The 23,248-nt window shown below is 35.0% G+C and overlaps 3 protein-coding genes across 3 annotated transcripts; 2 read left to right on the top strand and 1 right to left on the bottom strand.

Moving 5' to 3' along the window:
* The first annotated feature begins 3,000 nt into the window (after positions 1–3,000).
* LOC110230099 lies at positions 3,001–7,422 on the top strand. The gene is made up of 2 exons (XM_021032091.1): positions 3,001–3,445; positions 5,252–7,422. The coding sequence occupies exons 1-2, from the start codon at positions 3,236–3,238 to the stop codon at positions 7,163–7,165; spliced, it is 2,124 nt and encodes a 707-aa protein (XP_020887750.1). The 5' UTR covers positions 3,001–3,235; the 3' UTR covers positions 7,166–7,422.
* Positions 7,423–12,319: 4,897 nt separating this feature from the next.
* On the top strand, positions 12,320–16,580 carry LOC9300775. Its single transcript, XM_002866345.2, has 4 exons — positions 12,320–12,484; positions 13,208–14,331; positions 14,606–15,276; positions 15,364–16,580. Exons 1-4 carry the CDS (start codon positions 12,473–12,475, stop codon positions 16,383–16,385), a joined length of 2,829 nt encoding a protein of 942 aa, XP_002866391.2. The 5' UTR covers positions 12,320–12,472; the 3' UTR covers positions 16,386–16,580.
* Positions 16,581–16,625: 45 nt separating this feature from the next.
* LOC9300774 (homeobox-leucine zipper protein REVOLUTA) lies at positions 16,626–21,785 on the bottom strand. The gene is made up of 18 exons (XM_021030123.1): positions 20,821–21,785; positions 20,313–20,475; positions 20,152–20,225; positions 19,982–20,072; positions 19,781–19,876; positions 19,580–19,693; positions 19,411–19,494; positions 19,176–19,331; positions 19,013–19,087; positions 18,827–18,933; positions 18,569–18,743; positions 18,304–18,492; positions 18,138–18,218; positions 17,926–18,060; positions 17,502–17,842; positions 17,304–17,412; positions 17,022–17,171; positions 16,626–16,946 (listed from the first exon to the last, which is right to left on the bottom strand). Exons 1-18 carry the CDS (start codon positions 21,051–21,053, stop codon positions 16,788–16,790), a joined length of 2,532 nt encoding a protein of 843 aa, XP_020885782.1. The 5' UTR covers positions 21,054–21,785; the 3' UTR covers positions 16,626–16,787.
* Positions 21,786–23,248: the final 1,463 nt, after the last annotated feature.

Here is a 23,248-nt window from a genome sequence, read left to right as displayed (position 1 = left end):
AACTTTCAGCTTTGACATTTTATCCAAACCAATTTCTTTTTTAAAACTATAAGAAAAACAATTAACGTTTTTCATTTGACATTTCACTTTCTTCATCGCTGTCTCGATTATCTCAAAATCAATAATATACAGATATATATATATATATATATATATATATATATATATATATATCAAATACTATCTATAATATATGTGTATGTGTTGGGCATGAAATTTATAGGAAGAAAAAAAGAAATATTATGAGAAGGGTCACATGATACCGTGGATGCAAATAAATGAGACCGTTTTTTAGGGGCCTTTTTACTATGGGAGATTGACTTTTGATATCAATCTCCAATGTTTATTAGTTTTATACACTGTTACATACACATATATAACAATGCCAAATAAAAGTTAAGACTTCCAATTTTTTTTTGGTAAAATTAAGACTTCCAATTTTGTTGTTTAAAACATATTAGCCGACATATGTATACTGTTTATAAATCATACGTTTTCATTTGGTTATCTTATCTGTAGTATTTGTTCACTGATTTGAGAGAAGAAAAAAAAAATCGAAAAAACACATCGTAATCCTAGGTTTCACCAACTAATATCTTGATATAAAATATTCATGGTTATAAGTTATAACCAAAAACATATCTGATATAAATCTGCACTTCAACCGAAACATGAATGGCTTTTAGATATTTGTTTTTTGTGAGTTAATAATTTTCAATGTATGATTTAAATGAATAAAATGATAACAATAATATACTCTCTTCTTTCCACAAAGATGAATTTTTTAGAAAAAAAATTTTGTTCCACAAAAATAGAAGTTTTGTGTTTCCAATATCAAATTTAAAACAGTTTACCTATTTTACCATTATTAAACAACAATAAATAATATACTTTTTAAAATATATTAAAAGATTAAAAGGTTAAAATTGTCATTATACATTATACTCTTTAAATTTCTAAAAAATTTATCTTTTTGGGACGGAGGGAGTAATAATTTTAAAGATGCGGACAAAATCTATGTTTTATGGAAAACATGCGATAATTAAACCAATTTATTTATATTTTTTCATCCATTATTTTTATAAATAAAAATGAATGAAAACATGCGAGAATCGAACGAGTTTATTTATATTTTGCCATCCATCATTTTTGCAAAAATAAAAGAAGAAGATGATGATAGAATTTGACAATTTAATTTACAAAAAGAGAATTCTCAAAATCTCATTAATTATTAAGATATTTTGTTTTGGACATGGTTTTCTCCATGAGATTTTTGTTTCCTCTGAATATTGTTTTTTTCTTTTCCTATGATGGTTGACACCCTGTAATTACAATTTCAATATTCTCCACCTAATGAATGGGTTCTAATTAATGGCTATGAAGGTTTTTGCTTTATCTTTGTCCCCTCCTTTATTTTCCTATCCTCAACTCATTCCTCTTCGCTTTTTCTTCTCTTTTTCAACCAAACTTAATGCATTTCCTTGTCAATTTCCTCTATTGTATAAAAGAGTTACTACACTTCCATAAATTTATACCCATACCTTCACACATACACATGCACATAGCTTAAATAGTTTCTCAACCGCCCATCGTTGAAATACTTTAACCTTATTTCAAAACAATGACTTATATATGAATGTAAGAACTTATTACATCATTTGTTAACTTTCAAAGAATACCAAACTAATGTCACGAATGTAGAGAGAAGCCTTCTTGCGCTCATATATATAATGGTGCATTGGCAGAAAGACTCTTTGTTTTGTTTAATTCGACAGAAATACTTATTTAATTAAATAACAAAGAAAATAAAAGCTATCCTAGAATCTACTATAACTTCCAAAATTTATTTGGATAATTTATTCAGGTCTAAACTTAGGATTTGGATTCTTGTTTTATACACATGTAAGTAATTTTGTTTCTCTAGAGTAGTGGTTATACTCTTTAGGTAAAAGTTGTTGAACCATCAATCAATCTATGACTCTGTCTATTAAATTCCATCGAAAGAGTTCTTGCTTGCGGGAAGAAGAGAATCCAATACAATATGTATATTTGATCATAAAATATCTAATTTCATTCATGTTGTTATGTTTATCAGTTTATGATATGATCAAGAACATTCCCTATTTTGCCATAGCAGCTTAAACTAATTTGGAAAAGTTTTGCAAGTGAAGGTCATGTAGATTGTATAATGCAAGATATGAATTATACTAGTATTTAATATAGTAAATATCAATTGCCCAAAATACTTGAGACATTAAATAGGTAAATAGTTTAGTTGCTATAAAAAGTAAATAAGGCAAGGTAGCTAATTTTTGTAAATTCAACAACATCATTAATTTAGAGTAGATTGTATGCACAAGGCATGCATTGATTAATTTCCAACTACTTCAACGGCCATGGCTTAAATCTTACAAGTTTCACGGAATCACGGTAAGTTTCTATCCTTTTTTTGGTATATGAGACCTAATCAAACGCTAAGCATTTATAATATTAGGCAACTTTCTAATACTATAAGGGAAAAAAAAATTATATGCCCATTGAATGAGATTTTTGCGTAGAAATCATTTTTCTTAGGATGGCAAAAAAAAAAAAATCTCTAACCGAAATTCATAACTGCGCATTATATTTTAAACAAATATTTTTAGCGAATCAAAATCATCTACTACTAGATTTTGGCAATAAAGATACTGTAATAAACTGTCAAAATATGATGTCATATTTTGGAAACTATAGTTATGTCAAGACCGTAAAATCATTTATTACCAAACGGTGTCGTATCTATATTACTAGTATAAAGTAAAGCGGCGTATCAAAATCAAAACCAAATTGAGATGTAATTAGTATTAAACTATTAATTTAGGAAACAAAAATAATGAAGAAAGTAAAAGTCGTATCTGACCAATAAAATAAGGAAACTCAAAAAATCAAGAAAATCAAAGGTCAAATTTAACTTTGGTATAAATCCCAAGTTTTCATGATTAAAAATATTGACCAAATTACCCTTCACTCATCCATCATCCTAAAAAAAAAGGTCAAAAACTTCACCACCGACTCTCTCTCCTCTTCTCTCTTCTCTCTTCTCTGCGAAGAGAAACTTTGCAATTTGCAGCTCATTCATTAACCCAATATATCTTCTTAGCTCAAACAAATCTACAGAAGAAGATAAGAAGCTCGAGATTCTTTCCACACAACAAAAAGTTATAAAATTTCATCATTGATTTTGCTATTATAAGATATGGGAAGCAAATGGCGAAAAGCAAAGGTGGCTTTAGGTCTCAATTTATGTCTCTACGTTCCCAAAACGCTTGAAGATTCTTCTTCTCCTTCAAGAAGATCCGACGACACCGTTTCGCTTTCTCCGGTTATTGTTCAAAGACCAACGACGCCGGTTCCTTCCTCCTCTGGTCTCCGATTACCTCGTTCCATGAGCAAATCTTCATCAAAGGTTCGTCCTTTACGTTTTTAAGAATTGTGGGTTCGTCACAATACATAAAGTTTCGATTTTTATTTCGTGTTTTGAATTTTTCTTTCTTTTTTTTTTTGATATTTTCTCTGCGAAATTTTGTGTTTTTTACTTAAAAAAATGGTAAAGTTTGAGTTTTTCGATTATGGGTCACCGTTGGATCACCGGATCTTTGTGTGGTCCAAATTTATGATTTGGTTAAGCAGCAAATCCAAGGGCTAATCTTTCTTGGAACTCTAAAACTAATGTTAATTTACTTGTTTACTAGCTGTTATTGTATCTAAACTTACTTTATTATTTGTTTAATTAACTAATTTCCTTTTCCTAAAAAGTGTTTGGATCTTCACGCACATCAACTGATTTTATTAGCTGATGTTTCATATTATTAGATGTGTTTATTTTCAACTACTATGACCCTCATATGTTTTGTGTCTGTCATCAACTTATAACCTGTCAATAGGTTTGTTGTTTTAGAGACCTACAAGCTTTGAAAGTATTGACCTTTTTGAAAACTATTGGTGAAAGAAAAATAATGTTTTAAGAGGGCTAAATGGGGATTAGTAGATGAATATGTAGAATGATTAGTGAGATTAGTAGTACTTAGTAAACGTCTCTGCTCCAAAACTAACTTTATCTTATGATTCGAATCATGATATCTTCATCAAGAATTTGACATTATAGCTGGCTTGAGATTGGCTTTCTATTTGTTCTGTCTCTTTCCCTGGTTTATAGTGCCTTTTGTTTCTTTCTTCTTTTTTTTTTGTTTTGTTTTTGAGTATAATTTTTCTTGGTAGTGTTGAAGAAAGATGAAAATTTTGTTGTCATGTAATTATCAACTCTCCCAAATGGAGCCACTGTGGGGATAAAGTTTTTTGACAATAGTCAAGTGCACTTCAAGGACCAATCTTTTTTTTGTTGCTTTTTTTTGCATTCAACTTTCTAATTATTGTTGAAAGATACCCTTCTTAGTGTTCTAAATAATCTCTACTGTTAATTAGATATTCTCCTTAATCTAGTAAACTTTTCTGTTCGTGTATACAGTACTAGTATACATCTAGTTAAACTAAAATTGCAGTTTTAAATCCTAAGCAAGATAATTGTTAGTTTTTAACCATGAAATTACAGAACTCTATACATAAGCATTTGGTTTAGCTTTTAAAGTTTCACACTTTCTTTAACTTTGCTTTGCATTGTTGTTGTTGTTTTTTTTTTGCAAGTTTGATCTTTCTGGCGTTGAATTTGCTTAAAAAAGCTTTTGATTACTGGTCTGGTTATATCAGTCCTTTAACTTTATAAAGTTGTGTCCTTTGTCTTTCCCTCTCTTTTATCCATTATTCCATTGTTCTTTTAATTGTTTGACTTGATAGATTCCAAGATCCAAATTCTAACAAATAAACCATCTTTTTTTTTGTCCCAGAATTGTTGAATGATCAAACTACTACACCTAATGGTTAAACCTTAAACTCAGTCTCTGAGACTTTTTTTTCTTTATCTTTTCCAGGTTATGAAAATAGGAAGATTCCATCTTTTTTTAATGTTTGCTCTTCTTTTTATGCATCATTCAATAATAGAGGCTCATAGTAACAGAAACAAATGTGTCAGAGACTATGACACAAACTCACTTATGTCAGGTTTCTTTGGATTCTTGTAATTACTACAATGACCTGTGTGACTCTGTATTACGTGGATACCATTCTCTTCTTCTAAAGTTTTAGTTTCCTTCAAACTAAGAACCTTTAACTAGAATCTGAAAGCTCATTGTTGTATTCTGCTTTGTGAATTTTGCAGAAAACTTGTGCGATATGTTTGACGGCGATGAAAGCTGGTCAAGGCCACGCCATCTTCACAGCGGAATGCTCTCATTCGTTTCATTTCCAGTGCATCACTACGAATGTTAAACACGGAAACCAGATTTGTCCTGTTTGTCGCGCGAAATGGAACGAGATCCCTCTTCAGAGCCCGAATGCTAAGGCTAAATCTGGTGTCAAACCGATAGCTCGACCAAGGGATGATGCCTGGATGTCAATACCTCCACGGAGGTCGTCCCCTATTCAATATACTTCACGGCCTGACTGTCTAAGGGTCTCCTCGATCTTTAACACCGAGCCTGCGGTTTTTAATGATGATGAGGCTCTGGAACATCAAGACCGTTCTGCTGAATCTGGTTTGGATAAATCTAAACCTGGTGTTACTGGGACATTGGAAGTTAAAACATACCCAGAGATTTCGGAAGTAGTGAGATCGGTTTCGTTTAAGGATTTTGCTGTACTGATCAATCTAAAAGCTCCTGCTGCTTCTAGGTCCTCTTCAAATCCATCGTCGTCTTCTCGGGCTCCTGTCGATCTAGTCACAGTTCTTGATGTGAGTGGAAGCATGGCGGGAACAAAACTGGCGTTGCTGAAACGAGCAATGGGTTTTGTGATTCAGAATCTCGGCCCATTTGACCGTCTCTCAGTTATATCATTCTCCTCCACAGCACGCCGTAACTTCCCTCTCCGTCTCATGACCGAGACTGGTAAACAAGAGGCGCTTCAGGCGGTTAATTCGTTGGTCTCCAACGGAGGGACTAATATTGCAGAGGGATTGAAGAAAGGCGCAAGAGTTTTGATCGACCGTAGATTCAAGAACCCGGTATCTAGCATCGTGCTCTTATCCGATGGTCAAGATACATATACCATGACTAGCCCCAACGGTACCAGAGGGACTGATTACAAAGCCCTTCTTCCTAAAGAGATCAACGGAAACCGGATCCCAGTTCATGCATTTGGGTTTGGTGCGGACCACGATGCTTCCTTGATGCATTCCATTGCTGAAAACTCCGGAGGTACATTTTCTTTCATAGAGTCTGAAACGGTTATACAAGATGCATTCGCGCAGTGCATTGGAGGTCTTCTTAGCGTTGTGGTTCAAGAGCTATGCGTTAAGATCGATTGCATTCATCATCTGTTGAGTATTGGATCCGTTAAAGCTGGAAGCTACCGGTTTGATAACGGTCCGAATTCGAGAACCGGATCTATCGCAGTCGGTGATCTCTATGCAGAGGAAGAGAGGAATTTCTTGGTGAATCTCGATATCCCCATTGTCGATGGAGTTTCAGATCTTATGTCGTTACTCAAGGTTCGTTGCGTTTACAAAGACCCGGTGACGAAAGAGACAGTTAATTTGAATAATTCCGGCGAAGTAAAGATTCTCAGGCCAATAGTGATGACAGAACGAAGACCTGTAGTGTCAGTTGAAGTTGACAGACAGAGAATCAGATTACGTGCGGCAGAAGCAATCTCCGAAGCTAGGGTTTTAGCCGAACGCGGTGATTTGATGGAAGCTGTGTCGGTTCTGGAGACTTGCCGTGGGGTACTGACGGAGTCTGTGTCGGGTCGAGCGGGAGATCCATTGTGTGTAACACTTTGTGCAGAGCTGAAGGAGACGCAAGAGAGAATGGCGAGCCGTCAAGTATACGAGGCTTCGGGTAGGGCTTACGTGCTCGCCGGTCTGAGCTCGCACTCGTGGCAGCGAGCAACGACGAGAGGCGACATGAGCGATTCAACCACGACTTCTTACCAGACGCAATCAATGGTGGATATGGTGAATCTCTCACAGACCATGACTTTCGGAATGCCTATTGCTAGTTCTACTTCGAGTCCGTCGGCACAGAGGAAACTCCGGCAAGCTCTAAGTTTTCCGGCGAGGCCAAGGCCTAGGTGATTGGTGGAAACTGGAAGGGCATAATGGGGATTTGACGTATGGATATTTTCAATTTTCCCTCGTCTTTTTGTGATTTCTCTCTTAGTACGATTTGTTTTTTCAATTGGGAGGGGTAGTTTAAGCTTAATTTCTCAGTTTTGGGGGTATAAGTAGTATTAATAGCTTCTGGTGGGGTTGAAACAAAAAAAAAAAAAAGGGGCAATTGTGGAATGGTGCTTATTATATACGTAATATATATATTGGCATTTTTAGCAAGAGCAGCTTCGTTTTTGCTTTCCTTCATTACACTTATGATTTTGTTGTTTTTTTCTCTCTTAATGTGTTTGGTCTTTGGTGGGTATAGGCTTGTGAGTTTGGGATTTTGGAGAAAATGTTCTCTTATAAATATTACAAATCTATATATACTTTTGCTCCCTAAAAATTCCAAACTATTCTTCTTGTGTTACTGTAGAAAATATGATGATAAACAACATCAACAAATATTTCGCATGTAGTTTGTTCAGCTAAAATTATTTTGCTTTTTCTAACTTTCATTTTCATTCATTCATTACTAGTTTCCAACTCACAAAAACTCTAACTACTAAACACATTTTAGTCAGCATCAAATGGTTGAATTGACGGTTTTTTGTAAAATAAAAAAAAAACGCTAAAAACCGGCGTAAATTCAGCGAAAGGCAGCTAGTGGGCTTAATGTAAGTGAAATCCAAATTTAAATATGGGCCTTAATACTCCCAACTATTGGGCTTGTAATGCAACTACAACATGTATAGTTTGGAACTTTGAATTATGTAGTACTTGATAGCAAAAAAGAACGCTGGTTTTATTGATTGTGTATTAAATGACCAAGATTACATAAATTTAATCCAATTTAAACACCGAATAGTAGTAAACATAGTATTTAATAGAAATTGACTCATAATGACTCATCTATCATCAATCGACCATGAGAAACAAAAGGAAAGTTAACAAAAAAAATCATCGTAACAAATTCACAAACGTCCTAATTTTTTCTTGTTTATACTTTATAGAAACGTCCTAAATTACTTTCTTATATTCCCGCAACACAATCGTATATTAAGTAGATATTTGTTTATATTCTTTTCAGTGCATAATGTAAATTTTGTTTGGTAATTTAAAACTGAAGAGACTATATATATAAATCGCGACTTGCCTCACGTGCTGTAGCCTGTGTTCTTGGATCTCAAGATCTACCTCCAAATTCTCTCAATAAAGTCAGAGTATTTATATTTATTTGTAAAGTCAAATAGTTATTTATCAGCATTTTCTATTAGAAAAATCATTTGAAGAATTTTATGTTATGAATAAAAAAGAATTTTCTGTCAGTCGAATTTTAAAAACTATTTTCTCACCAAATCCCGCTCGACTAGTGAATGGCCGCATAGGACTAGCTATCTCATTTTTAATATGATTATTGGTCGAAATGGTAAGTTTTATATATGTTCCAAAGAGGACCATGATATGACCAAGGACAAACATATTCAGCTAAAAAGAAAAATCAACGACTGTATTGAAACTAGCCTAATTTGATGGACTCTTACATAGGAAACTTAATTCTAGACATATAAGTCAATAGCAATGAATGCAAGAAAAAAAAATCTGGTAGATCATTGATCAAGTGAGTTTGATATCTATAGTCTTACTTTAGACCAATTGGATGATCAGGTCATTAGATCAGATTTGACTCTTTAGATGGTGACATTCTAAGAAGCACACAATAGAATATGATACTGTATCTTGCACTTATCTGCAAAATATATGTAGCAACACCAAAAATATGTATACTGGTGTATATCATGACTTCTTTAGTTTGTATAATCCAATATCTTGTATGGTTCGTGTTTGGCTTTTTTTTTTTCTTTTTTTTTTGTTTTCAGTCTCGACTTGATACCTATAACTAGGAATTTCTAGCTCGTTGAGATGTTGCATGTATCATGAGCTCATATATGCCTCCTGGTATGAAATATGTTGCAACAAGGCATCGGCCGTAACAATCTTATAGCACTTGGTTCGATCTAGGCGTTGTAAAAGCTCGATGAATAAAGATAGGTCCCGGAGCTAGACCTAGACTCCTTGAATCTTAGTGAGGTGTCGATAACCTCCGAATCATTTTTCCTTCTAGTTTAGTGCATATGGGACTATCATTTTCTTAGTTCTCTTTGGTGATCCAGACGTCTGTCATTCTCTCTATCAATAAAACAGATGTTTTACATTAATTATTTCCAGTGTTCAAGAAAGCGCTAGGCGCTAAGCGGGCGGTGACCCAGTGCCTAGCGCCTAGAACGCCTAATCGGGGCCTAGACGATTTTTTAGGCGGTTTAGACGTTTATAACATAAAACATTATCAATATGATATTATATATAAAAGTTATATAAAATATCTATATAAAACTAAAAATTATGACATTATAAATAAAAATTAGATAAAATATTTATTTATATTTATATTAAACAATATATGAATATTTATAACTATATATATAAATAAAACTCTAATTGAAATTGAAAAAATACATTAAACAAGATCTATGTAATTTTAGGCGGTCAAGGCGGTTATCTAGGCGTCGGATGAGAGCCTAGCGCCTAGTCGGGGCCTAGGCGACCGCCTAGACCGCTTTTTAGAACACTGATTATTTCTAATATTTTTCAATCGAAACTATTTGAAAATTCAAACACAAATGAAATTCTTATATGGAAAATTTATATATATATATAGTTAGAGAAATCAAATAGGGTGGAATCTAAAGGTGTTTTTGTTACTATGTTTAAGAAGAAATATAATTTTTTTTCTATGATTATGATTCCATTTAATTCTACTTCATAATTTTCATTCATATGTGTAATGAACTAATTCCGCTCATGCTTACTATTTAGACTCTAGATTTCACAAATGGTTGATTATTAAGAACTCTATTTTTCTTCCTATGCATGATGCATTGATGCATCAACTTGCTTCGGTTGCTTTTCTCTGCCAACACTATTACTTTCTTTTTATAAGTCTTTCCTTTTTTAGAGATTCTTTGTAGTTCTAAATAATGACAAAAAATTAACTATTTTCTTGAGAAGTTAAAACTTATTATTCATTGACATAAATTATATATGGATTAATATTACATTCATGTCAAATAAACGCCGTTGGTTAAATTAAATATGAATCTTCTTAATTAGCTCAATTGGTATATATATAAATTCACATGCATATATATGTATGAAGTTGTTCCTTTTTCAATTGAACATGTGAAAATATATCATAAGTCAAAATCAAAATGTGACATGAATCAAACCTCTCAGAGAAACGTAAACTTTTTTGGTGGCAGCACGTAAATTATATAATTTAATAATAGCGAATTTGATCACCACTTGTACATCGTCTTTGAATCAGACATATATATACGTATACGCGTATACGCATTAGAAAGTGGTGTACTTGACACTACGAAGTTGACAAATACTAAAAGCTAAGTTTGGTGAAGTTCTAATAAGTAAATTGCACTATACATTTGTGTTCATATGTCGGTCCATATATATTAGGTACAATGAAACAACGAAGCTGCTTGGTCGTGAAAAAAGAGTTGGTTTATGATAAGTCAAATTACAACTCCTTCGGAATAATATACATCACTACAACATCTTCTATTTTTGGAGAGGCCGGTCATCATAAATCAAATTTCGTTAGAATTCACTTTTATGTCTAGTTTGTCTCCAAACTTATTAGTTACCCAGAATTATCCTTTCCACACCAAACATAAAATAAGTAAACCGTACAACTAAGTAATTGTAATATGGCCGGTGGGTTCTCTTTTTTTTTTATAGGTTACAAATGGTTTTGTGTTCTTGATCAGTAACATTTATGAAAAAATTTCTTGTAATTAAATACATTATTGGAAACTATAAAAATCACATGAATTCATATTGAATATTTATTTGTGTATAATCGTTCACGTATATTGATGATTTGTTTATATAAATGTACCTGAAATGAGTCTAAAGAAGCAATCGACGTCAATGAAAAAGGTAGCAATCATGTTCACCGTATTTTCAATTGGATGATGAAGCCATGAAGGATATAATTATATTCTTAATTAGAGTCGCACATGTGTGTGTGACCGACCTCATAACTCCTAATCTAAGTAACTACTTAGTAGTAATAAAAGTAAAACTATCATAATAATAATCATGTATTAGCGACTAAAAATATTTTTATACAATCCAAAGAAAAACATAACGAAAATATGTTCACTTTATAATCAAGGGTATAAAATATCACAAAGCCAAAATTCAAAATTTGTGATTGTTTTGAAATCTTTTCTTGAATATGTTGAAAGGATATAATGTCATTTGTTACTTTATTTTCAAAATCTGATCATCATTCGCTATGAGACAAACGAATAATCTTAAGTGAAACCACCACTAATGAGATATGCGGCATCAAAGAAAACTGAGCGCTCACTTGATGCTATATTAATGGGTCAGAGCACCAACACCAAAATATATGTCTTTATACAGAGAAAGAGTATGTCTAAATATCTCCATGATATATATCCAAACATATAAAAAAAAATCTCGATGTTTATTTTGTTTTGATTGAATTTAGCTGGTTTGAAAATTTGAGAATGCAAAGCTATAAATTTAAACTATATATATAAGTTTTCTTTATTTTAAGTACAGTTAGTTCAACAAACAATATGTTTTTTTTTTCAACAAAAGATATATTGGAGAAAACTATTTCGGGTTACCAGATCTAAATTCAACTGCACATGGAAGAAAAATTATATTCATTTAATTAAAAAAAAAATGACAAGGCTCTCAATCAAAAAAATATGGACATCTTAAAAACTCCACGGGTTTAAGAAAATTATTACCTACCTTTTTCAACCTTTTCTTTTCTTGTTATTATTTAATTTACATCTATCGGTCCAAAATGGAAAATTTCAGGTAAAATGTTCGGCTAAAATCCATTAAAAACTAGAATATTGAGATAACAAAGAAGCTATAATATAAGCAAAAGGTGGCAAATTGCTGCAAAGTTCAACTACGTATCTACATGCAATTTGCAAAGTCAAACCGTCGCTTGTCCTAGACATTTGTTATAAAATGTTTATACTCCAAACTTTCAATAACTCATTCTCTACTCAAATCTTTCTTTCTTTCTTTCTTTGGGTTCTTAGACTCTATTTTACGTCAATTTTGTATTATATTCGAGGAGAATTAATCTGTACTATAATATAATATATCTTGTAGATCGATTGTGGAAGAAGAAAAGGCTTGACTCTCACAATAGGCTCGATCATGTACTCAAAGGTATTATACTCTATGTTCTCCTTCTCGATTAGGCTGCATAAATCTTAAAATTCTCATATAATAATACTATAAATGAATAGAGTACATGAAAACTTATTTTGTTTCCACACCGAAAACATTAATGTTAGTCAAGCTTTTGCCTTTTGAATAAATATAAGTTTAGTGAATGCTAAACTTTTCTACTCCCTAATTCATATTGATGAAACTGAAATATAACTTTAAAAAGATATATATTTGTTCTTAGAAATATGATTGAAGTTTTGTATAAAAACAAACAAACATAGCATATGGAAGTGTTAAATGCAAGGGTAACCCTTTTATACGCCAATGAACCCGGCTTTTCCCGTTGAGTATTGTCCTAATTATCCCCTTTTTAATATATAATCATCATATATAGTTTCTTGAATAATAAAACAATTTATTAATAAGTTATACAATATAACGGTATCGCGTAACCTTTTTCATACAATTCAACCAATGAATGAAACAAATCTTGTTTTTTATTCACACTTTACTTTATTCTTAATGAACGTTTACCCCATGTGATATCCTCCTTATGTAATGCTTCTTCACCCACAAATCTCACTTTATATACATATATGTTTATGTCTTCTTCATCTATATATATATATACATTGCTCTAAACACTTTCTAGAGGAAAAAAAAAAGCACCAACTTCTACATTCTTACTTCTCTTTTGTATCTTCTTCTTATTAGAATAAGGTTTTGGGTTCTGAAAAAATGGGTTTTATACGGCCACCGACGGTGAGAAGCGGCGATTATATAGAAAGCATTTTCGGAGAATATTCCGCCGGGAAACCGAAACCTAGCCGGAAACTTAACTCGGCCAAGTTCGTGACGGCGTTGACGTGTCTTCAGTTTGCATTTGCCGTCTACGCCACCGGACTTCTCTACTACATGAGTCCTTCCATTGACTTAAGGGCCAAGCCAGACTTCACTTGGGCCACTAAATGGGCCCATAATATGCGTAATTACATTGTTACCCCTCACGTCGTCAGCCATTACCAAGACTCTGCCTCTTTTCTCAAATCGGAGAATTTTCCGGCGATGGTTTCACCGGCGGAAGTTTGCGAGTACGAGAAGATAGATTTCTCGCAGAAGAAATCAAACGACGAGCAAATGATCAAGATGAAGAGAGAGTTATACGACGACGTTTTAGGGTACCAGAGGAAGAATCTTGGGTCAGAGAGTTTAGAAGAGTTGATGAAGATGAAGTCAAAATGGGCTTTAAATGGGCCTAAAAAGCCCAAAGTAACAGTAATACTAAACCATTTCAAGAGGAAAACACTTTGTGCTCAGCTTGATTCTCTTCTCCACCAAACGCTGCCGTTTCACCATGTCTGGGTTTTGGCCTTCGGAAGTCCTAACGAAGCATCTCTCCGGCGAATCGCCGGAAGTTACAACGATTCTCGAATCAGCTTCATCAGCTCAAACTACGACTTCAAATACTATGGAAGATTCCAAATCGCGCTTCAAACAGAAGCAGATCTTGTTTATATTCTCGACGATGATATGATTCCTGGGAAAAAAATGCTTCAGATGCTCTCACACGTCGCCGGAACTGAGAAGTACGAGAACTCAGTTTTGGGAAGTATCGGACGGATTTTACCTTTCCGGCAAAAGGATTTCACGTTTCCAAGCTATAGGAAGTTTAGATCAAAGGAAGCTGGGCTTTATTTGCCTGATCCGGCTTATGACATCACTTTAGATCGGATTCTTCAGGTTGATTTCTTATCAAGCTCGTGGTTCTTATCGGCGGAGCTCGTGAAAGCTTTATTCATCGAAAAACCATTCACATTCTCTACCGGCGAAGATCTTCACCTGAGGTTAGTTTCGTAATTCTGAGATTATTCTTGGGAAATTGAATCTTTGAGTGTACAATAAGGAATTGTTTATAATAATAATAATAATAATAATCTAAAATCATTGTTAAGTAACGTCTAGAAGATGATGAACTTCATGAGTAATTGAATCACGTGTTCTGTTTTGTTCCATGATTATAAAAAAAAATTAGATTCAATTCTCTGATAAAAGTTTTAAAAAGGAAACTTTTTGATGTTATGAAGTGACAATAATTGAATTTTTGGTGTGTTTTTGCAGTTATCAGCTTCAGAAATACAGAAATGCAGGTTCTTTTGTTCTTCCTGTTGATCCAAATGATAAGGAGACATGGGGAGATAGTGAACACAGGCTAGCTTATGTGTCTGAGACTACTGTGATTTTCAAAAACGTTGTTGAAGTGAGAGATAATCAATGGTGGAAAGCGCTTTCTACGGGTTATGTAACTCAGTGGGCTGCAATGTATCCTCAGAAGATCGATGCTTTGTTTTACGCGCATTCCATTGATGAAGTTAAAGCACTTGGTCCTTTGCTTGAGAAGTTCAGAGGTACTGTTGGTAAAAAGGCTTATATCGCGGTTTCGGGTGGGAAGTTCTGTCCTTGTGAGGATGCGGCCTCGGCCTTGAAATGGCCTAAGGTTGTTTGTAAGGAGAGGAGATTCAAGATTTTTGATTTGGAAGTTGGAGCTATCTTGGGTGTGTCGAACTCAGAGGTGCCTGTATTTCAAGCTGTGTATTCGAGCATGAAAGGGCTTATTAAGATTCATAATCCAAGTGTCGTGATTACGGTAGCTGATGCTGATCCTAATGTCAAGAAAGCTTTGAAAATGGCTACCGAGACAAATTCTAATGGCACTGCACTGGTTCTTCTCCCGAGAGCTTCTATCTCCAAGGTTCTATGGATGGCTGATCTAAGATCAACAGCATTGCCAAGTAAGTATCAACTTTTTGCTTTTTTGTCTTTTATTTGGCTTTTGCGGTTTTGATTTACCCGAACTTACATAAATGTTTTGATTGCAGACTGGAATAAGATGAGAGTATCAGTGAACATCATCACCCAAAACCGAGCTCAATCTTTATTAAGATTGCTTAGGTCTTTGAGCAATGCATACTACCTTGGCGACGAAATATCACTCAGCTTCAACATGGATAGCAAAGTGGATGAAGAGACGATCAATGTAGTGAGCACATTTGATTGGCCTCACGGACCAAAAACCCTAAGAAGAAGAATCATCCAAGGAGGCTTAATCCGAGCTGTGAGCGAGAGTTGGTATCCAGCTTCTGATGATGACTTTGGTCTCTTGCTTGAAGACGACATTGAAGTCTCTCCTTATTATTTCCTCTGGATCAAATACGCTCTACTTGCTTACCACTACGACCCTCAAGTCTCCTTCCCTGAACTCTCCTCGATCTCTCTTTACACGCCCAAAATCGTCGAAGTCGTTAAAGAGAGACCCAAATGGAATCCAACAGATTTCTTCAAACAAATCCATCCACACACACCTTACCTTCATCAACTACCATGCAGCTGGGGAGCCGTTTTCTTCCCAAAGCAATGGAGAGAGTTCTATGTCTACATGAACATGAGATTCACGGAGAACGCCAAAGCTAATCCAGTTCAGATTCCGAAATCGAGAACCAACGGTTGGCAAGCTTCTTGGAAGAAATTCTTAATCGACATGATGTACCTAAGAGGATACGTTAGTCTCTACCCAAACTTCCCTAACCAATCAAGCTTCTCAACCAACCACATGGAACCAGGAGCTCACATCGCAGCTAAAGACAACGTCGTAAAACACAACAAAACCGACTTCGAAGTTCCATTGCTTATGGATGATTTCAGAAACTTCTTACCGAACCAGAAACTCCCTCCGCTTTCTAAGCTTCCATCACTCAATCTCTTCAACATGCCGGTTTCTCTTAAAGGTCTTAAAGCTGCAGGAGCTAAGCTTGGTCAAGATGTTCTTCGGTGCAACAATGTCTCTGAGATCGTCGCCGTCAATCATCAGACAGGTTTACCGGCTAGATGCATGAAATTCTGAAGATCTTTCTACTAAACGGCCAATAAAAAAAAGGTTATTTGGCTGTGACTTTTCTTTCTTACATCTGTAGATTCTTGTTGATTCTTTGTTTTTTGAAATAGTTAAATATAGCAAGGAATGTGAAAGTGAAACTGTCTAAATGTAAAAGAGAAAATGTTGTCACCTTAGTTTAACTTCCCTTTATAATAACTAAAACAAAATTGTGACATCTTTCCCTTTATATCTTATAGATTGGTCACATCATTAAAACCAAATACATTATGAAAGATAAAAAATGAGTAACAACATTTCATTATAAATTCATAATAATTAAAAATCAAGACAGAGACTCCTAAACAACAACCAAAAATTTGAGCCGTCTAACGTAAATTTTAATTAGTCTTTTTCCTTCTGTCAATCGAATCAAACAAAAGACCAGTTTACAAAGGAGAAGGCAAGACAATGCAAATTGTTGTTGTTGTCTTCAGATGCAGCAAACACTTTCCAAGCAACAGCTTGTTCATAACTCACATGTCTTCCCATCGTCGACACACAGATTCCTGAAGGCAAGCAAGCAAATCCCTGTAGAGGCAAGAGTTCTCAGACAATGAATCGAAAACATTTATCTGCAGATGGTTTTTTTTTCTGTTTCTTTACCTGTTGCATTAGCTTGGCGAAGTCGGAACAGAGAGCCTTTCGACCAGATTCATCGAATATCTTTTCGAGTGTTATGTCTTGTAAGGCTACAAGTGTTGTCTCTAGCATGTCTAGACCAGCTTGGTTCGCAAACATGAACACTGGCTGTGGCTGCAACATATCCAGACCACATTAAACGTCTAAAACTACAGGTCCCAACACGAAACTGAAATAATCGATCCCAAAATGGAACCAAATTCTATCCAGGATTTAACTGGTTTTTGTTTGGTTTAGGACACATACCTTTAAAGAGCAACACAAGATGGCGTCTTGGTGATCCCATAGAAGTTTTAATACCGAGTCGTTGCTTCCAAGTGAGTCAATCGTCATCAACTCCGAGCCTAAGTGGTGACTGAAAAAAAAAAAACATATCCAACGTAAGACATCATCAATAAGTTCTGGGTTTATAAGAAAGAGACGTAAGTAAACATTTAAACCCACCTGTAACTTTGAGAGATCCACTGGGCAAGAGTAACAGCTTCAGGAGATCCCGGGGACAATTTGGAGCCAAGGCTCGGGCTTATCCCAGACGGTGAGACTGCCATTGCAACACGTTGAACTGATGAAATTACGCTTCTCACATACTGACAAGCCATACCAGCAACATTTTCTTGCAAGTTGTTCTCAAAAGGGAATTGAAACGCGATAGTGAGGATACATCTCGAGCTTGAGCTAGAAGAAGAGGAGTTTCCAGAAGCATTCTCTGGTGATGGACCGACTTCGAGGCTGGAAGTTAAGTCTAATGTTCGGTGATTAGCGGTTAACAGATCTTGTGCATCTCCCTGTATGAGTAAGAAGATTTGAGCTTCGAGACAAAACCTTCTCTAAGCAAAAGAAAAATCAGTGATGGAGGAAAGACGTGTACCGTTTTGGCATCAACGGGTATGACTCGAAATCCAGAAGGAACAAGTGGAGCATCATCTGGGAACATCTCATTAATCGGAGCAAATATCAGTTCAGAACAAGCTCCAACGGCATTCTCGTCAATCCCGGTACAAATCTAGCATACATCATTAAAGTCAATTTAACTATGAAATGGAAAAAATTTCAAGATCCATTGGTTAAGAAGTGATATACCTGAAGGAGATGGACATCCCGGGACATAAATGCATCTTCTTGTGCAAGAGAATGGCCTTCTAGTCTAACAACTTCAAGCATCTGAAGCATAACAAAACCAAATCTACATCAAAGAGAGAACACAAAAATGATGTTTTCTCGGCAGTAAGACTCTGTGAAGCCTTACTTCTTCGTGTTCAATTGTATGCCCTAGTGGCATTATGATCTGACTCCCAGTGAACCTTGTCGGTCTCATCCCTGGATAAGCAAAGGTACCAGCTTTAAGTGTAGCGGCGGAATATGCATCAACATTGAAATCAGCCCACTCGGATCGATGCTCTCTAAGGAAGCGGATCAAAACCGCAGGCGGAACATTCTACAGATAACAATAAAGAACAGGAATTTCAGCCATTAAAAAAGGGTCAAAAAGAACACAAAGTACCAAAACTTACTTGGAGAAGCATTGAAGCCTTAGCACAAAGCACACCTCCAAGGAACGAGAGAGAATTAGAAATATTATTCAAATGCTTTGTAGAGTTAATAGCAACGATAATATCTTCCGCGCCATCACAATGCATTGTAGACCACCCGTCATCCCCAAAGCCATTAACCGCATCATTAAAACCCCTTCAAGAAAACCAAGAACGGATAATATGTCAAAAAGCAAACAGAGCAAAGAAAAATTAGATTTTATCTCATGATCGACGTACCGGCTTAATCTTTGGCTAAAGGTTCTAAGAACAGCGGGCTGCCTTCCTAATCCATACACTACTTCACCATTAGTCTCTTGCGCTAATTGCCTGATATACCGCAACGCCTAAAACATGATCCCAACCCAACTATTAGAAATGCGTATGAATCAACCATATCTCAAGATATATTCTATATACACTCACGGAAATAGTCATTTTTTGTGCGACGACTTTGGAGGACTCATAAAGGGGTCGAAGCACATCCGGAACACTCCAAGCCTACAAGGCAAGAACAGATGTTTATAATCAATTCTTCTAGATATTTAAGGGAACATACACAAAATGTCATATGTGAAGATCTAATTACCTCAAGGTTAAGGTGATCAACAATGTGAATAATTGAACCTCCACCATCACAAGGTCTTATCAAATACCCACTAGAAAGCATTTCTGCTCTCACAAACTGAGAAGCTGAAGCAGCATTTGGCCCAGCTCCAGAGCCAGATAGTGACCTCTCACAAACCTTTTAAAGACACATAGAAAACATCAATATCCCGCAGTTTTTATGTAAACACTAGACAGACATTATGAAAGTTGCATACCACAAAACTGCCATTGTCAAGGCTCGTAGTGTATCTCAGGGTCCAGAAATCACGGGCAGGAGCCAGAGTCGTTGGTGCATATGTCTGACCAAAATTCATTTCTCTACTTTATTAATTCATCTTCAGGTGTTAGAGATAGAAAACTACACTAAAAGAGTAAAAGATTTACCTGCATATACACAAGCTCGATTGTGCCACCATTACCAGCCGGGAACAAAGTGAAAACTTCAAGGCTCCTACAGTCACGGAACCAAGATGGCCGATCTTTGAGGATCTCTGCAATCTGCAAGGAAACAATAAACCCAAAATGGTTGAAAATGAAACATTATGACTTGAGTCGTTAGCAACGAAAAGAGAGGCCCTTTCTTACCTTCATAGGTTCTAAACTAACAAGACCACAGGCTCGAGCTGCCACTCCACTGCATCTTTGCGAAATAGCAAAGATGCCAACCGAATCCGGACCAGGCTAAAACACACAACATCAAAATTCACATTTCAATATTACAAATATTGCCATGGATATCAACAGATAAAGAAAGACAGAAGTAAAATTCTGGGAGACGCCTATTACCTTCATCCCAGGCATCTGAACCCAATCAACAGCAGTTCCTGTAGCCTTGGATAGGAACTCTGCCAAAGTCTCCTCTGCGATTGAGATCAATCTAAGACCAAAACCAAGCAATTAGGCTAAGCAGATAAAAGATTAGAAAAGTCACTACAAAACCAAGAATGAAACTTTACCCAGCAGGACTACTCGCATCTCTAAGCGAATGCTGAGGAGTTGTGACAACAGATTCACAGCTTGGATCGGTCACCTGAGGTTAAAATAACAAGTCAATAAGTTTATAACCCAAGCTACATGTTAGAACATATTAAACACAGAGAACTGTTACGTTACATACAACAGTAGTTAGCTGCTGCTTCATATATCCATTTTCGCATACAAGCTGAGAAACCTGCTTCTGCAGCCTGTCATTCTCCTCCATCAACAGTTTATTCATCGCAGAAAGCTTCCGATTTACGCTCTGGAGCCTCGACGCCTCTTTCCGCTGCTTATCTCGACACCTAAAACCACACAACAAAACCAATCAGCAAAACTGCTAAGATTAGACATCAGCTTAGACAATAACCATATACTGTAGTCAAAAGAACAGTTATACAAAGCTAGTGAGCAGAAAATGAATAACCAAATCTAGCAGACAGATTCAAAGGATCCCTTTTGTAAGAACAGGAAATTATGTCGGAGAATTGAATTCAAGCACCAAATCTTGAAATAACAACAAAAGTGGTCCTTCTCCTTCATATCCATTGAATATAACAACACAGATTCTAAATCCAAAAGAATCAAATTCCAAATCCCTAATTAACCTATCATAGAGAAGCGGCAACTAAAAAGAGAATCAGTAGTACCTCCGGTTCTGAAACCAGACTTTGATCTGCTTAGGCTCGATATTGGCCAAAATGGAACATTCACGGATCAATTGTTGTCGTCGGAGAGAGCTAGGCTTAGGACACTCAGCGTAGACACGCTCAAGAGCCTCCACTTGCTCAGCCGTGTACCTAACGTACTTACCGCTACTGTCTAAATGTCTATTCATACTGTCACTGCTTCTCTCACGGTGGTTAGCCACCGCCATCTCCATTTTTGCTCGACCCTCAAAAAAAAACACCAAAGTCTCAAACTTTACTGTTTCTCTAGCTTCTTCTTTGGCTTTTCTTTTCTCTTTAATTAGTTTTCTTCGGAAAGTCCGTCGTCGTATCTTAAGAGAAACGTAAATTGTAATTCTTTTCAGACAAAGAAGATTCTATGGTCGTGGCTTGTAGCGAAAGACCAACGACATGTGGAAACGACAATTTGGAAATAAAAGAAAGCGAAGAAGAGAAACCAAAAAAAAAAAAAAAGTGAAAAGTTTTAGAGAAGAGAGATTCAGAAGATCTGAGAATTTTAAAGATTCTTCAAGAGAAAACAGAATAACACCCAAAATTGCAGAGTTGGGTTTTCTGAGGGAAAACAGAGAAGACCAAAGAAAGTGATATGAACTCTCTTAAGGAAGCATTACATCAGAATTCAGGACACAGAAACCTTTGGAACAATGAAGAAGAAGAAACATGAGGTTGGTACAATTGAAGCTGAAAAGTTTTCAAGAAGACAAACTCTGAACAACACTAAAGGGCAATTATAATTCAAGGAGACTTAAAAAAGAGAGTTGGGTTATGTGAGAAAGTGAAGAAGAAGGAGAGAGAGAGAGAGTAAGTGATGTGTGTTTGCTTCTGCTGAACTTAGAACAGAGGAGGAATAAAAGAAGAAGAGAGAGAAAATTTGTGAAACAGAGGATTTGCACGCAAACCGACAAGCTGTGCATCAGCGAAAAAGAAAAGTGGTGCGTTTTTTTTTCTTTTCTTTATTTATTTATTTAATAAATAATACGGCGATCATTTACGAAGTTGTCCCTACTGTTTTTGTGAAATGACAATATAGGAATCCATTTATTTACTACTTTTTAATTTTCTTCATTATGGATTAGATATGTAACTATTAATTCATTTATTTACAACATATGAATTTCAAATCCTTTAAAGACATTTCAAAAATTGTAAAAAATAACTAACTCCTGCATTACTTTGAAAAAAAAACTTAACACACGATGAAACATTCCATGCATGATGCATCTTTTTCAAAGTTACATAAGAGATGGTATTGATACCACAATGAACATTTTATACGAAAAAAATCTTATGTAAGAAATATCTTACAATCGCTTACTAAAAGAAATATAACAAACCTTTTTTTTTTTTTGAGCAAATAGATAACAAACCTAAACATTGAAATCTAAGCAAAGAACTCTTCCTTTAACCATTTCCTTTAAACTCTTCTAGTCACTTGCTTGATTAAAATTATAAATTTTTCCATTTAGCTAAATTTCCCAAGCTTTATTATGTTTTCATATCACCATTGTTCTGTATTATAGGGTGACTAGTTTTTAGGGTTCTAATCGTATATTAATTGATGTTGAAATTTTTTTAAAATCTGACCAGTCACACACTCTATGACCCTAATTAAAACATTCAAAAATGAAGTTATCCACGGCTTGTAATTTTAATTAAGAGGAACGACTAATACGACTTATATTCTCCGATGAAAGTTTAATCATTAAAAAGGTAAAGCGAAACTCGATTATAAGATCTGGTCGTGCTTGTAATTAATTCAACAAGATTTTTGTTCAACTTTATTATTAAGAGATGCACAATACTTCAATGTAGTTAAGAATATTTCGAGTTGCAAAAATTCAAGAATTTAAATTCGACATTATTAAACAATGAACACCAGAAAATAAAAAATCGACGTTATTAGAAATAAAGAAAGCCTATGATCGCTCTCTGTCTCTGACATAATCATTTTAACACATTAAGCAATCAAAGTTATGTCTTGTTACAAAACACATTCTCTCACTGTCCCTTTGTGGTAGTGTTTTATTTGTTAGCATGTCTTATCTTCATTTATTATACGAACCAAATTTGTATTATTTTAAATATTTATTCCAAATTGTTTACAAATCAAACTGTTTAGGTATGGACTGTAAATAGTTATTTCCAAATTATAATTATGGTCTGGAAAAGGAAAAAAGAATAGCGTATATAAGTAAGATATGAATGGTAAATTTGTTTACTAAGTGAAAAATTGATTTTCACTTCGAAGATACCGTAGTTAGGAGTGATATGTAAGAAGAACTAAAGTGTGGGCTAGTAATCAGAAAGAGGTGTTCAAAGCCTAAATGAGCTAGTTAATATAAAACTATCTGAGTAAAGCAGTGAATAACTTAATGTTCAAAAAGAAAAC

This window comes from Arabidopsis lyrata (genome assembly GCF_000004255.2).
Source record: "Arabidopsis lyrata subsp. lyrata unplaced genomic scaffold ARALYscaffold_8, whole genome shotgun sequence".
Classification (NCBI taxonomy): domain Eukaryota; kingdom Viridiplantae; phylum Streptophyta; class Magnoliopsida; order Brassicales; family Brassicaceae; genus Arabidopsis; species Arabidopsis lyrata.
The sequence above is the reverse complement of the archived record's forward strand: the minus strand, read 5'-3'. Positions and strand labels throughout refer to the sequence as shown.

What these genes read in the sequence shown, in the direction of transcription:
- LOC110230099 (XM_021032091.1), top strand. Translation starts at nt 3,236, where the DNA reads ATGGGAAGCAAATGGCGAAAAGCAAAGGTGGCTTTAGGTCTCAATTTA. An exon ending in TGAGCAAATCTTCATCAAAG is followed by an intron (nt 3,446 to 5,251) that starts GTTCGTCCTTTA and finishes TGAATTTTGCAG; the next exon opens with AAAACTTGTGCGATATGTTT.
- LOC9300775 (XM_002866345.2), top strand. An exon ending in GGCGAAGATCTTCACCTGAG is followed by an intron (nt 14,332 to 14,605) that starts GTTAGTTTCGTA and finishes GTGTTTTTGCAG; the next exon opens with TTATCAGCTTCAGAAATACA. An exon ending in AAGATCAACAGCATTGCCAA is followed by an intron (nt 15,277 to 15,363) that starts GTAAGTATCAAC and finishes TTTTGATTGCAG; the next exon opens with ACTGGAATAAGATGAGAGTA.
- LOC9300774 (XM_021030123.1), bottom strand. Translation starts at nt 21,053, where the DNA reads ATGGAGATGGCGGTGGCTAACCACCGTGAGAGAAGCAGTGACAGTATG. An exon ending in TTGATCACCTTAACCTTGAG is followed by an intron (nt 19,088 to 19,175) that starts GTAATTAGATCT and finishes CTTGCCTTGTAG; the next exon opens with GCTTGGAGTGTTCCGGATGT. An exon ending in CACAAAAAATGACTATTTCC is followed by an intron (nt 18,934 to 19,012) that starts GTGAGTGTATAT and finishes ATCATGTTTTAG; the next exon opens with GCGTTGCGGTATATCAGGCA.